Source organism: Mauremys reevesii, linkage group 9 (assembly GCF_016161935.1).
Source record: "Mauremys reevesii isolate NIE-2019 linkage group 9, ASM1616193v1, whole genome shotgun sequence".
Taxonomy (NCBI): domain Eukaryota; kingdom Metazoa; phylum Chordata; order Testudines; family Geoemydidae; genus Mauremys; species Mauremys reevesii.
Genome location: NC_052631.1, coordinates 5,735,416 through 5,752,065, shown reverse-complemented (window position 1 = coordinate 5,752,065; position 16,650 = coordinate 5,735,416). Strand labels below are relative to the sequence as shown.

The window sequence follows — 16,650 nt, the reverse complement described above, 5'->3', positions numbered from 1 at the left end:
CTGGGAGGGCGGCAGGGGAGCGGGCCCCTGGGGGGTGACCCACGGTGGGGCCCCACCCCACCCCCACCCCCCATAGCCCCACCCCACCCCGTACCGGCACCGGCCGCCCGGCCGCTGCTCCGCGCCGCCGGGTAGGGCGCTCACCGGCGCCAGGCGCGCCCCGGCGCCGAAGGCGTGGCGTAGGCGCGCCCCGGCGGCGCTCCTCGCCGCTCAAGCGCCCCGGGAACCGGGGCGCGGCGCCCCCCACCCCAAGTGTTTATGAACTCGGCCGCGGGCGCGCCGCCCCCCCACCCCGCCAGCCCCCCCCGCTCCGGCGCCGGCCCCGCCCCGCGCCCGGCCTGCGCCCGCCCGGCGGCGCGGCGCCGGGCCGCCGCGCGAGCCCGCCCGCCGCGCCGCCCGCCCCGCCCGCCCGGCCGCCGCGCCGGCCCCCCCTGCCGCTGCCCGTCCGGACTCCGCGTGTATCGGGGCGCTGCGCGCGCGCGCGGCGCCGCCCCTCCGCCCGAGGGCAGGCGCGCGCTCCCCGCGCCCCGCCCCCCCGCCCGCGCCGCGAACTCCGGCGCCTGGCCCGCCCCCCCACCCGCTGGTTTATGCTCCGCCGGGCTACCGCCGCGCCGCCGCGTGCGCGGACGCTCGCCGGCCGGCGGGCGCTGCATCGGGCTAGGGGGGGCAGACCAACCACCAAACAAGTGGTGGCGCAGGGCCCCCCCCCGCCCCCCCCAAGGGGGGGGCTGGGGCACCAGGCCCATCACACTTTGTCTCTTGAAAATTCCATACAACTACTCATTTCCTCAGTCATCACCCTCCATCCAATCTGGTTTCTGCTTGCTGAAAAGGTACCTAACAGGTGAACAGTTGATATTTTTCAACAAGCAGTAACAACTTCCTGAGATTTGCTGTTCTGTGTGTTCAGAGCTGCTCTTACATCTCAAGTTTCCCTGTGTTTCACCAGGTTGGAAAGGATACACGATTCACATCTGCCAGGTTTGCGAGTCTGAACTCAAGACAATGATGCACCATTGAATACTATATTACCAGGTATACTATATGTGCTTACATCCCTTTCTGCCCATCACATTTTCAATATATCTCACACCAGAGGCAACATGCAGGGGTGCATGCTGGGTCACATACCCCCCTCAGATTGCTGTGAGCACCAAGCTGCCCTTGCAGGTCTCAGAGTGAACTGACCCCATGGCCCCACAAGGAGTCCATGGCCGGGCGCTGTGTGAAATGCCACGGAGGCCTGACGCGCCCCCTTCAGCTCCTGGCCCTTAACCGCAGCTCAGCAGGCCTCTCCGAAGCTTGCTCTGCTCAGCCTCCTGCAGGGAGGAGGGCTCTGTCCCTCTCACACTACGCCCCACTAGTTTCCAGCTTGCTTGGCTCCTCTCTCCGGCAGCCAGGCCCAGGTGGGAAGCGGAGGGAGCAGGACAGAGCCATTTCTGCCAGGTCACTGCTTCTGTGCAGCACGTGAGAACCCAGCTAGGGAAGCAGTGTCAGGGGTCCACACGGCAGGTAACCCTAGCAGGGCAGGACGAAAACGGCAGCCCCGGACCAAGCATGGGAGGGGACTGAAGGGTGGTCACTGGGGAAAGCGCCAGGACCAGGTTCCCTGTGCTCAGCCCGAGTATGGGCATGGCTCACGCTCCTCTCCCTGTGGAGGTGTCTGTGAGCGTGTGGAAGCTCCGGCAAAAAACTTTGTTGCTGTGAGCTCCCCACCCAGGGCCCGGGTGGGGAGTGCTGTGAGTTCCCCACCCAGGGCTCCCCACTCATGCGGCCCCAGACCCCAAAAGCCAGCGTAATTGGCTGCCCTGGCCCAAGGAAGTGCACCCAGAGGCAACGCACTGGGCATTCACATGCCCCCCCCCAACCTTTAAATTGTGTCCCCCAGCTCTTAACACTTACATGTTGCCTCTGCAAGCACTTTAGACAATACATTTAGTCCTTTTCAAGAACAATAGGATTCTGTTTTAAAAATATCTGGTCTCTATCATTAACAAGACTGCTTAGTAGGTTAGTGACTCCTTCTTGTTCTTGTTTGTTTTAACTTTGGAATTGAGCAACTGACTGGTTTTCAAGGAGGCATGTGAACTGTATGATTCCACAGAAGCTGTGAGTGACTAAGGATTAATATCTTGGACAGTGAGATCCTGGAGATAAATGAAAGGTTTCTCATAGAATAGCATGTAATTCAGAAAGTAATCGGATCCCACCTCTAAAACCAACCAGCCCTTGGCCATTTCTCATTATTTGCAGCAAGTACTAAAGGAAACGGCAGAATGTGCCTTTTTTGGTTTCAATTTGACTTACCAGCAGATAGCGAGTTGCCAAATGCATGCAGTCTGCCCAAGGGTCAAGCCAGCACCACTAGCGTCATCTAGACATCCTTTCCTAACCATCAGGCTGGGCAGGTACCTAGAAGTGGGTTTACATATAGGCCATTCTTTCCCCCACTATTAAGTCAATGAGGTAATTGCTGTAAAACCTCCAAACTAAAAGAGACGATGAAAGATCAAATCTACCTGTGACGTTTAACCCTAATGCCATTCTTTTCCTCTTCCCACCTTGCCTCTGCAGTGACAGAAGATGTAAATTCTGAAACAGCTATACCAGGGCAAAGGCCAGACATGTCTAGCTGACAAACCATTCTCAGGAACAATATGGGTATGACAAAAGTTGTTAAACACAGCTATAGATTCTCAATAATTTTTTGGAAAGGAAGTTCTATGTGATGCTGCTGCAGAAGTCATAAGAAATGTTGGCTGGATATGTTGGGGGACAGTTGCATTCTCATCAGATACTGTGGGGAGGACTACTTATGAAATAGAATTTTCCCTCTTCTCCCCATTAACTAAGGAGGCTTGGGTTCGTTTCTCAACATGTATTTCCAACAGGCTCCTTACACATAGGCCATGTCTACACTACCGCTTATGTTGCTCAGGGGTCTGAAAAACATCCCCACCCCAGGTGACGTAAGTTTTGCCAGCATAAGTGGTAGTGTGCACAGCGCTACGTTGGCACTGCTCGTTGAGGTGGTTTTAGGATGTCGACAGGAGAGTTCTCTCCCATCGGCATAGAGAGGCTACACAAGCGGTCTTACAGCAGCACAGCTGTATTGGTATCGGTGTGTCACTGTGAGCTCTCGAGTGTAGACATGGCTTAGTCATCAGGCTTTTCACTGAGCTTTGGGACCCAGCAACAGTGGGTTTTGTTGGGCAGCAATCCAAAAGTAGTATGAAACATAGATCAGTGTTGCCACATTGTTCCCAGGTCCGTCTTCAGGTTTTCTGCCGCCCCAAGCAGCAAAAAACAAAAACAAACGAAAAAAACAACCCAGCAGCGTGATCGCACCACTCCACTTTTCGGCAGCAATTCAGCAGCGGGTCCTTTGCTCCAAGAGGGACTGAGGGACCCGCTGCTGAATTGCTGCCAAAGACCCGGACGTGCCGCCCCAATAGCAGCCGGAATGCCTCCCCTTGGTATTGGCCGCCCCAAGCACCTGCTTCTTTAGCTGGTGCCTGGAGCCGGCCCTGATTGTTCCCCACAGGTATCTGCATTTCAGAGTCAAGTGGGACAGCGATCCTATTTATGAACACACCACCTGTAAAACACTTTGGGATCGTTCAGTACACAAGCCTATGTAAGTGACTGTAAAACGTTACTATACTCCTAACAGCGCTTACACTGCATCTCACCACAAATATCCTTTTTATGATTTACAGTTTCTGCAGAAGGAAAAAATAAAAAGCATGATCAGAGTAAACAGTACTCAGCATCCATCAACAACAAAAAATCTGTGCAAAACAAATATTTACCTGAAAGAGTTCTTTAAAGGATGGGTGGACCATGGGGTTGGGAACAAAAGGCAAAGCATAGAAGGGGAGGAATTCTGTGGTCTGGCTCAGTGCAGCCCCTTTAGTCTCCAGGTATGTTTTAAAGTGAGAAATCCTTTCATCGAAGTCAGCTTTGTCCTAGGAAACAAAGAAAGAGGCATCGTTATTTAGAAGACAACTTCTGTGAGTGTTTAAGGGGCTGGCAGCTGCAAGTGGAGACTTAAATTCAACATCAAGCACGAATTCTCCATCCCGCAGTACCTGCTGACCAAGTACAGCTAAGTGCTTCTCAGTGGCCAGCCCAGGGAACAGCCCTCATTCTAGCTAGTCAGAGAGCATTTCACGGTTTCCAAAAGGAAAACGCAGAAGGGTTCTTCCATGTTAGGACCATGGAGCCAAGAGAAACAAGGAAGGGCCACTTGCTTTATGAGCAAAACAGTCTTGAGCACTTGGAGCATATTTCTGCAGGTCAAGTGCCATATCCGCATTCAGCAAGTGGAGAGGAAGTCACTACTTGATTTTAAACATGTTAAATAAGCCATCTCTCGTATCTCTGGCAAGCATCTTCATTAATGATCTGGTGGATGGAGTGGATGCACCCTCAGCAAGTTTGCAGATGATACTAAACTGGGAGGATAATAATAATTGGAGATATACCAATCTCCTAGAACTGGAAGGGACCTTGAAAGGTCATTGAGTCCAGCCCCCTGCCTTCACTAGCAGGACCAATTTTTGCCCCAGATCCCTAAGTGGCTCCCTCAAGGACTGAACTCACAACCTTGGGTTTAGCAGGCCAATGCTCAAACCACTGAGCTATCCCTCCCCCCGGAGGAGTGGTAGATACGCTGGAGGGTAGGGATAGGATACAGAGGGACGTAGACAAATTAGAGGATTGGGCCAAAAGAAATCTGATGAGGTTCAACAAAGACAAGTGCAGAGTCCTGCACTTAGGAAGGAAGAATCCCATGCAGTGCTACAGACTAGGGACCGAGTGGCTAGGCAGCAGTTTTGCAGAAAAGGACCTGGGGTTACAGTGGACGAGAAGCTGGATATGAGTCAGTAGTGTGCCCTTGTTGCCAAGAAGGCTAACGGCATTTTGGGCTGGTTAAGTAGGAGCATTGCCAGCAGATCTAAGGAATGTGATCATTCCCCTCTATTTGGCATTGGTGAGGACTCATCTGGAGTACTGTGTCCAGTTTTGGGCCCTACACTACAAGAAAGATGTGGAAAAATTGGAAAGAGTCCAGCGGAGGGCAACAAAAATGATTAGGGGGCTGGAACACATGACTTATGAGGAGAGGCTGAGGGAACTGGGATTGTTTAGTCTGCAGAAGAGAAGAATGAGGGGGGATTTGATAGCTGCTTTCAACTACCTGAAAGGGGGTTCCAAAGAGGATGGAGCTCAACTGTTCCCAGTGGTGGCAGATGACAGAACAAGGAGTAATGGTCTCAAGCTGCAGTGGGGGAGGTTTAGGTTGGATATTAGGAACAACTTTTTCACTAGGAGGGTGGTGTAGCACTGGAATGGGTTACCTAGAGAGGTGGTGGAATCTCCTTCCTTAGAGGTTTTTAAGGTCAGGATTGACAAAGCCCTGGCTGGGATGATTTAGTTGGGGATTGGACCTGCTTTGAGCAGGGGGTTGGACTAGATGACCTCCTGAGGTCCCTTCCAACCCTGATACTCTATTATTCTATAATACATGGTATATTAAAAGCTACACAGGAACAAAATCAATGGGTCAAAAAATCATCCTCAATATCACATGGAATATATTTTGCTGGTAGATATTTATTTCATAAACTGCTTTAAAAAGAAGCATTGTGCTAAACCTAGAAGAGACAACTGTACAGGGGCGGCTCCAGGCCCCAGCACGCCAAGCGCGTGCTTGGGGCGGCATGTCACAGGGGGTGCTCTGCCGGTCGCCGGGAGGGCGGCAGGCAGGGTGCCTTCGGCGACATGCCTGCAGAGGGTCCGCTGGTCCCGCGGCTCCGGTGGACCCTCCGCAGGCACGCCTGCGGGAGGTCGACCGGAGCCATGGGACCGGCGACCGGCAGAGCGCCCCCCGCAGCATGCCGCCATGCTTGGGGCGGCAAAATGTCTAGAACCGCCCCTACAACTGTAGATAAAAAGACAACACATTTATACTAACAATCATTCTCACTTAAGCCACTAAATTACACATTAGTTAATGACATAATTTTTAAAATATAATTTACTTTTCATGGTCTTCTGCCAGATTGGACAATTAAAAAAAAAAGACTAGTCAGTTTCATCTGCTGGCTGCTTGCACCACTGCAGTAGTGCATTGTTTAGAATAGATCATACGCCCGGCCTGAGACTATTTGGGAATGTCTACACTACAATTAAACACCCATGCGGACCCATATCAGGCACGTGGGGCTTGAACTACAGGCCTGTTTTATTGTGGTCCCAGAGTCCAGGCTCCAGCCAAAGCCCGAGTCAGCTGACACAGGCTGGTCTGGGAGTTCAATTGCAGTGTAAACATACCCTTTGCTTTTTTCACATTGTTTCCAGCTGAATATATTTTAGATTCTTGGGAACATCTCTATTAGAATTAAGTGTTTTTTAAAAACACTTACATTTCAGATCAAATTTTACCTGACAGTGTCCCCTTTTTGTTGGCAGTCATAATAAAGCAGAGAGGAAACAAGAGAGAATGCAAAGGCTCACAAAGGGGGACATTTATTCTAGCAGATACCAATTCTCACCTATTAAACACTGTGGACAGTTTTGCTAACACTAGGTGGCCCATTTAAACTGACTTTTCACAACTTGATGTGCTACTTTTCTATTGTGTAGTTACTATACATTCCCCTGAAGCTATTCCCGTTATAAAGTATCATTACTAGGGCCCAGAATAAATTAATTCTATTACATTATGGTGAGGTACTACATAGTTAAGGTTACAATCATGTTTATTATACAAATCTAGTTTTCGGACCACACTCTAAAACCTGCAGAAAAGGTCATCTGAGCCCAAAATAACAGAAATGGTAGATGAGGCTAAAAAAATAGTTTTTTCACCAAAAAAATTGAGGTGTCAATCAATCTTGAAATATGGAAGTTTGAAATAATGAGGTATTTTTCCTGTTTGGTAGATTCTGCTCATTAATTTGATATTAATTAATAAGATTTTAATTAATATCTTATTTGCCTTGTAGGTTACTGAATGTTCACTGGAATAAAATAAACTCCCATGAATTCAAGGACAAGATTTTAAAGGCAGACCTCCATTGGAATTTTTTTGGAACTTAACAGCACTCAACACCTTATAGGATCAGGTTCAGGTGAATAATTTCACCTCCAAACTTCACTAGCTGAAGTGTCTGCTTTCAAGACAAACTCAAACATAGGCTGCTGTTGAAGGAATGGATTTGCCTGGGGATAACTACAGACCAATTCATCATAATCCATTTTGTTTTGCCAAACACCAAGATTGGAACAGATACACAAAAAAATTAAAGTAAGTCCAAACTGAAAAGCAAACCTACAGGCTTGCCCACAGAGTGCTTCAAGAGGTAGATGGCGAAGTGGATGTGAAGATAGAACTCCAGCTTCTGGGCAAGAGGGTCATTGTCTCGGAGTGAAGAGGAAATATGCTCCTCCCAAAGTTCAAAGAAAACTTTCTGATCTCCATCTTCAAATGCTGTAAGCAGATCCTTCTGCAAAGGAGAAGAGAGTTCATTCAACCCCACATATAGATGGGCAACATTTACAAAAGTACCTGACTTTAGGGCTTAAGTTCCATTTTCTAAAGTACTTAAATCTCTTAGCTGTTTTTGAAAATTTTACCCAAAGCCTCTCCCAATTCACCAGTTACAGACTAATTACACTAACCATATTTCAACCTATACCAACATTTGGATATTATAGCTCCACATGCTACAGCTTCTCCTAACTCTCCATACTACCCGGCAGTTATTACTGCTCTTCCCTGCCCACCAGCCAACATGAATTAGAACCAACTAGAGTGCTAACACAGCACTAAGAGATCACGAAGGAATCAATGCTGCATGGCACACACAAAACTCACTTCAACGGGCCTCTGATCTTGTGACTTCAGCCAATGCAAGTGTGTCTGCATCTTATTAAACTTATCCCCCTCCTCAGATATGGCTCTTTTCATTAATTTTCCTTTTTGGTAGCTTCTCCTTCAGAGGTTTGTTTTTCTTAAGATTAGCCTCTCTCATCACTTCTATAGAAGTGAGCCACAAATGCACATGTCCCTGGACTCTCTCTCTGACTCTCCTTTTCCCCCTGCTATCTTCATGTCTTCACCATCAGCTCCTGGCCGTTTGGTAACTACCCACTATGAAATATTTCTAAATACTAGAGTCCTCTGTTTTTCATGTACACTCACCTTACCTTAGACCCGCTACCTTATTACAGTTAGAAACCTTGGGACACAGGCACCAACTTTCCTTGATGCCGGTGGGTGCTCACCCCCGGCCACGCCCCCTCCCCGCCCCTATTGGACCCCTCCCCAAATCCCTGCCCCAGCCCCACCTCTTCCCCAAGCGTGCCGCATTCCTCCTCCTCCCCGACCGTCCCACCACTTGCCGCGCGAAACACCTGTTTCGCAGCGCAAGCGCTAAGAGGGACAGGGGAGAAGCAGGACTCGGCGGCACGCTCAGGGGAGGAGGCAGAGCAGAGGCGGAGGTGAGCTAGGGCCAGGGCGGGGAGCTGCGGGTGGGTGGAGAGCACCCACCAATTTTTCCCTGTGAGTGCTCCATCCCTGAAGCACCCACAGAGTCGGTGTCTATGCCTTGGGAGTCATCCTAGATTCCAGAGTTACCTATATCTCTCTGCTCTCCCTGATGAATACATTTGTCTATCCCCACCTCTAGAACACAGCTAGAATTCACCCTTACCATCTCCCAGCCTCTGAAAAATAATCTACATTCATGGTTAGATTACGCCTCATCACAATTAATTCAATATTTACCAAACTTCAGAGGGTTCAGAACACTGCAAGCCTCTCTTTTGTTCTAGAAAACTCAGTCATAACAACCTCTTTCCTCCATCATCTTCACTGGCTTCCTTCCTGGTTTTCAAAATTATTCGTTAACTTACTTCATTCAATCTCTTGGCCTTCACCTTATCCTACACCCCCAATCACTCACTCTACTTTTTCTTCATCTCCTTTCCACAACCCTCCACAGTTGAGAGGCCTTGACATTATTTCTGTTGCCCTACCTCGCTAAAAAAATATAAAAATAAAAAATCACACCTTAAAATCTCTCTGTAAAATGGATATGAAACTCATCCAAACTTTCACTCACTCCTCATCATTTAGCCTTCCCCTTTCCTCCTCTAACTATGATTAGTGAGCAAGAAAATAATACGGGGGGTACAGGAAGAAACAGTCGATCCAGACTTATCAGTTTATCCATGTCTTCATAATAATAAGGTAGAGTCCCAGGAGCAGAGGGAGGACATAATTCCTGGGTATATTTTAATAAGTTAACAAGATGTATGTATTTATTTTGTTTTGTAAAGTGTGCCTATCCCATATTCTAGAGCACATTTACATATAACATTATACAGAAACATTCAGAACATTTCAAAATGTTCATGATAACATCCTCCTAACCAATCAGAAATAACAACTTTGCGACAACCCACTCCTACCCTCCTCAACAACTTGGGACATAACATGACCATCAAGGCCTGCAGCCAGACCATAGTGTCTAGTGATTTTGGGTGCCTCAACTTTGGGCGTCCTATTTGACTCATCTTAAAGAAGCCTGGTTTATGAAGGTGGGAATTCAGTAGTGGAACAGGGCAAAAAGCAGATGTTTTGATTCGCTGGCAATTCCGAAAATACAGGAAAGCCGTTCAGTTTTGGTCAAACCAAAAGTAAACATTTTCTAAATATCGATACAAATTGTTTTGAGTCACACAAAACATTTACACAAAACTGAAATATTTTAATTTCGGCCATTTAAAAATATTAAAGAGAATTTTGAAACAAAAAGTCATTTTGAACTGAAAAAAATCTAAACATTTTGATTTTTTCAGAATTTTTTTTTTAAAATACCAAAATAATTTGACGAAATTGACTGGAATTCGTGAAACGTTTAGGTGTTGCTGACTTGTCATTATTTGCTGAACAAAAGTTTTGTATGAAAAGTTTCGTCCAGCTCTACTCAGCACCTTCTGAAAATCAGACCCTTCCAATGAGCGTCAATCTGGAAAACCAAAAACTGAGCCATCCAAATTCATGAGTCACATTTGAAAATTTAGACCTTAGGTTCTGTAGGACTGTGGTTACTGAGGGGGTGAATTTGAGTTGAAGTCCTTTCACTGAAAATACCCTAATATCAGCCTACTCCTGTTTAAACCAAAAGTTAGCGTAAGCATTTCAGATTATTTCAACTGATGTAATAGTACAGTGGCTCTACCTGTTCTGATCATTAGCTAGTCAAACCAAATATAAAAGATTTGTTACCTGGATAATCAAAGCTTTTGAATCTCTCAAGGAACCACCTGCTGTTTTAGGTAATGGCTTCCCTTTTATTTTACATTCCTTTGTAAATGTTTTCACTGTGTCTTCAAACTCTGCAAAGTCTAAATACTAAAGACACAAGAACACACATAGATAACAAACTCTAAGCTTTTTAATGTTTAAAACAGTGACCAATGAATAGGCAAACTTATTTAAAGGTTTGCTACAAAGCTTTACTATAGTCAGTTGATTTTTTTAAATCAAGAAAAGCAACTAATATCCAGTAATGCAACTTTTTTTAAAAACTTGATTGAACAGATAGTCACATAACTTTCTTGTAATTAACACTTTCTGAAAGTAGCATCATCTACAGGTAATGGGATTTCTACCATCAGGAAAGTCAGACAAATGCTGTGGCTGAATTTAAAAAGATCTGATAATTTTACCATCACTTAACTTATCTTAAGCAAACCACATTCTTCAGGGCAAGCTGCAAAGGTTGAGACAGATTTCTCCCGCCTCCATCCAAAATGTACAAAACTAGTCACATTACAGGGTTTGGGGGAGGTTTGCCTGCCTCTGAAGTATCAGCAATGCTAGAGGCAGGACACAAACTTGGGTGGACCAACAATCTGGTCTGTCCAACTACAGCAAATCCTGTGTTTGGCTTTACCATTTCATGAGAAATTCATGAAGTACAAATATAGACTAAAAACTGATGGTATGAAAGTGCAAAAAGAGAGAAACCAAATCACAAGAGCAGAGCCTCTGTCACCAGAGTAAGGAGAAAAGATATGTCAATTACGTGATGAAGCAAGCTGTATGTACTGTTTGTGGCACAGCGCTAAACAGGTGACTTTATCACAGCAAAGCCTTAACTTAAAACTAATTTAAAGAAGAAAATTCTTATCTGTGTTATTGATACTGAGATGATTAAATTTGAAATAATGTATGTTGATGTTTCACCATTCATGCTGTTTTCTTGTTTGTTACATTTTGGATATACCCCAATGCTGTAAAGAGTTACACAAGTTATTGAACTTCATACACTACAAATAGTCCCACTGAAGGCAATGGCACTAATCACAGTGCATAATGTTAAGTATATATTTTAACTCTTTGTAGGATCAGAGCCCTAGGTTAGGCAATAACAGGGGACTGGTACATTTCACTTTCTAATTCTCAGGTACTAGTATATTTGGTCTGTGAGTCTAACATCACAGCGAAAAGCATTAAACAAATGCTTTTTACTGTTTATTTTAAAATTTTCATTAACACAATTCTATTTACATTATGTTTTGCAAAGCCTTTTTAAAATAAGACCTTTTGGGTCCAAAGTTAGTTGATATGTTCCTTTAACTAAGGTCCTGATTTTGCAATGAGCTCCATGCAGGCAGTGCCCCATCAGTGGGACTCCATGCAGCCGCAAGCATCTGTCCACATTAAAGTAATGGCAAGATCAATGCCTAACAGTTACAAATTTGCCCTTTCTCCCATTCCTAAGTGCAGGCACCAGATGATTTCCTCTTTTCTATTCCATAGTAAACATCTACCTCTTTCACCAGTCCAAGTAACTCGGCTTCATAAGCGAGGACGTCTCCCATCATTAAAGGTTACTGCTGAGTCTCACTGAAGAAAGACCTACAAAGTCATCAAAACATAAAGAATTATTAGCACCACTGTTATCTATCATTCACACATTATCTTTCAGTGTTTCCCAAACAGCGGGTCCCAGCTCAGTGGGTCACCATAAGGTTCTAGATGGGTTGGCAGGCCCAATGCAAAGGGGAGGCCCCAGGAAATGGGGTTTGAGGAGAGAGCGCTCACTCCCCACCAATCATCAGGAAGCAGAGGCTCCTGTCTCCTGGGGCTTGGCCTGTCTCCCCACTCCAGGCATTGAGACCTGGTACACAGGGTTGCAGTGCCACTGATTTGGCTCAGCCAAACCTGAATGTCGCTGAGACCCTGTGTGCCAGGTCCCAAAGCCAGGAGCAAGGAGCTGAGTCCAGACTCATGGGACAGGAACTGCCACCATGGGCTGAGTGCAGGGTAGGCTTGCTCTCCAACCAACCAATCCATCAACCACCACCCTGCAGCCTCCCTTCTGGACCAGGCCATGATTAGGATTGTGGTAATGGGATGGAGGATGATGCTGTGGCAGGGGTGCTGGAACAATTTTTATAGTGGGGGTTCTAAGAGCCACTGAACCAAACTATAAACCCTGTACATAATGGAAACCACTTCAAGCCAGGTGGTGTTGCAGTACCCGCCCACACCCCTAGTTCCAGCATCTATGTGCTTTGGTGGCCTGTCAGTGCTCCATCAGCAAGGCGAGGAGGAGGCAGCAAAGGGGAAGAAACAGGATGCTAGCCTATGATTTTTGCCCCCAGCACCCCCCCTGCCATAAATGTGGACACTGGGTGGGTCACGTAAAAAGACAAAGTACAGTTGGTGGGTCACCTTAGTAAAAAGTTTGGGAACACTGGTCCAATCATATCTCCAGTAATGCTCCAAAAAGGAATTCTGTAAATATATCTTCTCAGTGCTCCATATTTCAGCCCCAATCCTGCGAAGATCCAGCTAGCCAGTCTCCTTGGAGACCCGACCCATTGACTCAAACTCTAACAGGGTGTTTCGCAAGGGAGTTCTCCAGGTGAAGGAGGAGCAAATACAGGACCCTTGGGGTAAGTGGCTGTCTGTAGTGTGTGTTTTTGTTCGGGGTTACTTGCTGTGTGGATAGGATAGACAGGATACTGGGCTAGATGGACTTTTGGTCTGACCCAGTACGGCCATTCTTATGTTCTTATGTAAATGCAGAGTCTCACAAGTGCAGGGATATGCCTGGCTGGTGTCTTGCAGATTGGGGGCCTAAATCTTCATCAAGGACCTTCGTATCAAATTCGATCAGTTTACACCAGCACAGCAAGTTCAACTGCATAACTGGAAACTAGCAGGTGCTAGTAAACCAACATCACCATTAACAAATGAAGGCATAAGAACCTAGGTGACAGTTTTGTCAATGGCAGAATAGTGAGAATCTTTATTGGTTCCTGTTGTACAAGATGTAAATGTGTGTAGCTGGCTGGTAACGGAAGAGTAAAGCCAGATTTAATATTCTAGGCTGGCTTGGCTTGCTGTCTGTCACCTGCGGCCAGCTACACTGTGATGCCAGCATTGCCTGCTGGTGCTGATGCCCTACAGAGCAGAATATGAGCTAGACCAGGGGTTCTCAAACTTTTTTCCCTGGTGACCCCTTTCCCACAGCAAGCCTCTGAGTGCGACCCCCCTTTATAAATTAAAAACACTTTTTGATAGATTTAACACCATTATAAATGCTGGAGGCAGAGCAGGTTTGGGGCGGAGGCTGACAGCTCGCCACCCCCCATGTAATAAGCTTGCGACCCTTGAGGGGTCCCGACCCCCAGTTTGAGAACCCCTGAGCTAGACCCACCGACCCCTCAACCTGGCCAACCCCTTTCCCACAGGCATCGCTGCAGAGCTGGAGCCTGGGAAGGGTCTGGGAGGGGGAGCGGGTGCAGATTAGAACCTGCAGCTCCGGCCCTGCCACTGAAGGGGATTTGTGCCCGGGGCGGGGGGGGGGCGCCTCGTTTCTGCTGCACCCCCAGCCTGGGTAGGGGCTGGGCCTGAGCCTTCCCGGGGCGGGAAGGAAGGGGCGCCCCCATGGCAGCCACCCGCCCCAGGGCAGGGAGACCCTCAGCCCCAGGTTGGGTGTGGGGGGGGGGCGCTCGGGCCTCCCATTAATCCCGCCCAAGGCTGGAGGGGGGAGCCCCCTCCCCATTCCCCCACCAAGCGCGGGGGGGGAGCCCGCACACGAGCCCCGCCTCCGGCGGGGAGTCCCCCCATCCCTATAGGCGGGGAAGTCTCGCTACCGGGGGAGACCAGAGCCTCCTACCTGCTCCGCTTCGGGGCCGACCAGGCCGCTCCCCAGCCCGCTGCGGCGTTGCCTGGCAACGGCAGCTTCCCCTCCCGGGCTGAGGCCGGGGTCACGTGATACCGCTCAGCCAATCCGGAGGTACGGGGCGTGGGCCGGGACCACGTGACAGAGCGGGGCGAGGACGGGAGGGGGCCGAGGGACGCAGGCTGGATGCCTGTAGGCGAGGGGGGAGGGGCGCCGCCTGTCACAGCGGGTATACAGCGCCTAGCACGGCCGAGCCGGGGGATCAGTGGCACCCAGCGCGGCCCCCGCCTCAGAGCTCACTGACTGGACAACTGGGGGGACAGCTGAGGAGCGGGAAAGAGACTTGCCCAAGGCTGCTCAGCGGGCCGGCTGGGAAGAGAATCTGGGGCTCGCCCCTAGTTCAGTGCCCCCTCGGCGCTTTGAAAATCGAGCCGTGGGGAAACAGTCCCCATTGTACAGATGGGGAAACCGAGGCAGAGAGGGAGAAAAGGGCTTTGTGCAGGGTCACGTCTGAGACTGGAACCTGAAGTTCCCCTGACTCAGTCACATTCTCACCCCAGCAAGAAAAGTGACATTTTTAGCTATTTTATTAATCTTTTAACTTGGCAGCCTCACTAAGGGCTAGTCCACACTGGCAGTGCTTTAACGTGGCTTGTGTGGTCACGGTAGAGTAGGGTGACCAGACAGCAAATGTGAAAAATCGGGACTGGGGAGGGGGGTAATAGGAGCCTATATAAGAAAAAGACCCCAAAATCAGGACATCTGGTCACCCTACAACAGCGCCCTAGGAGAGAGCTCTCCCAGTGCTCTAAACAACCCACCTCCACGAGGGGCATAGCTCCCAGTGCTGGTGCACTCTCTACACCGGTGCTTTATAGGGCTGAAACTTGCTGCGCTCAGGGGGGTGTTTTTTCACACTCCCGAGCAAGAAAGTTGCAGTGCTGTAAATTGCCAGTGTAGACAAGCCCTTTTAAGTATACACAATCTAAAAAGGCAGTCCCTCTCATGACTGCAGACAGCCTTCACGTTTGCTGCTCTCTAACATCTGAAGTCAGGAGAGCTGCAGGCCTGAATGACATCTTTGTGTTTGCTCCAGAGCTTTCTAATATCCTATACAGCATTGTTCTATGTGGAATTAATGCTTTGCATTAACTAGGAAGGCTCTGTGTTTTCAGTCAGAGGGGCTCTGTCACATACATAGTTCTTTTTTTAATAAAAGAAATTTTCCCACGCTAACATGGTCTGCTACCACAAAAATTAATGTTGGGGTTTTTTGCTGACCCTTTCTGATGAGACTGTTCCTTTAACTCTGTCTCTAACATTAAATGAAATTTAAGTTTGGGTTGGAATTAGTTTAAAAAAATCTATAATATCCCACATGCATTTGGACCTTTTCTGCTAACTGGATAGACAGCGTTCTCTGTTTTCTAGTGCATATGCCTTGCAAATACAGCGTTTAATTACACAGACAGTTTATCAAATATAATATAAAACTTCATAACATATACATGTGTAACATCTACCACTGAGTAATATGCTATTGGTGCCAAACAGATGGAAACCATAAAAGTCATTTATATAGTATAAATAGGGAAGGACTCCCTGCCTTGTTCACTGTATGCCTTACAAGTTGCATTTTAGAAAGCTATAGAAAATAAATTGTATATTTTATTATTTGAGAAATAGTATGTGAGTATGCAGTTAGAATCTCAGAGCATACACACAACATGCAGAATGAAAGGTCGTGCATGCAACCTTAACATTGCACATTCAAAAAAAAATAATCAGAAAAAGCCACTGTTAATGTTCTGTTAATATTGCTCACCGCGGATTGTTTGGAAAAAGACATTACACAATCTCAAACTAATGGGCCAAATACCAGTGGTGTGCTCTGTCCTGTTCAGGGAGGCCTGTCTCACTGAGTGCACACTTGCTTTCTGCACAGCCTGGCTCATTGAGAGTGTTTGAGACACGCACATTCACTGACTCCTAGCCTAGCACTGATTCCCTGGTCTGTCTTCCTTTAAAATGCTAGTCAAATGGCTGCAAAACTGAACCCAAAGTTTTACGCATGCTCAAAATACAAGTTTCAAATACTAACAACTATGCAAAATCCAAACTCCATTTTCATGGGAAATCTCAAGGGTACTTTTCTTCAATAAGGGCTATTTCCCATCCAGCCTTAAGCTTTCTAGTCCCAGTAATTTTGGTACTAAAGCTATTCAAAACAGTAAGACTTCTTTTAATTAATGATCTGCCTGTATTCTTTTCTTCTCATTTTTGGTCAGATGTTCCACAAACAGGAGAAAAAAAATCACACTTGAGCAGACACCAGATCTAAAAATATCAGCCTGATAGGTGAAATGTTTGGAAAGTTAGGGACAACCAGAGACTGAGTTATAATAGAAACACACAACATTCAGGATAGCTA

The 16,650-nt window shown here is 47.4% G+C and overlaps 1 protein-coding gene across 7 annotated transcripts in view; it reads right to left on the bottom strand.

Moving 5' to 3' along the window:
• The window catches only part of ARMC9 (armadillo repeat containing 9), a 121,674-nt gene extending 107,366 nt beyond the window's left edge, over positions 1 to 14,308 (bottom strand). For 6 of the 7 annotated variants that reach the window (XR_005584694.1, XR_005584695.1, XM_039488650.1 and 3 more), the window contains exons 1-5: positions 14,214 to 14,308; positions 11,854 to 11,941; positions 10,304 to 10,429; positions 7,344 to 7,514; positions 3,813 to 3,968 (exon numbers count right to left, since the gene is read on the bottom strand). Coding sequence is in view for 5 of the 7 variants with exons in the window: in XM_039488650.1 (XP_039344584.1) it covers positions 3,813 to 3,968; positions 7,344 to 7,514; positions 10,304 to 10,429; positions 11,854 to 11,907 (507 nt within the window). In the remaining 2 variants the exon portion in view is untranslated. Of the gene's footprint in view, positions 1 to 3,812; positions 3,969 to 7,343; positions 7,515 to 10,303; positions 10,430 to 11,853; positions 11,942 to 12,760; positions 12,834 to 14,213 lie in introns of those variants that run through there. The other variant, XM_039488651.1, reaches the window with a different exon arrangement.
• Positions 14,309 to 16,650: the final 2,342 nt, after the last annotated feature.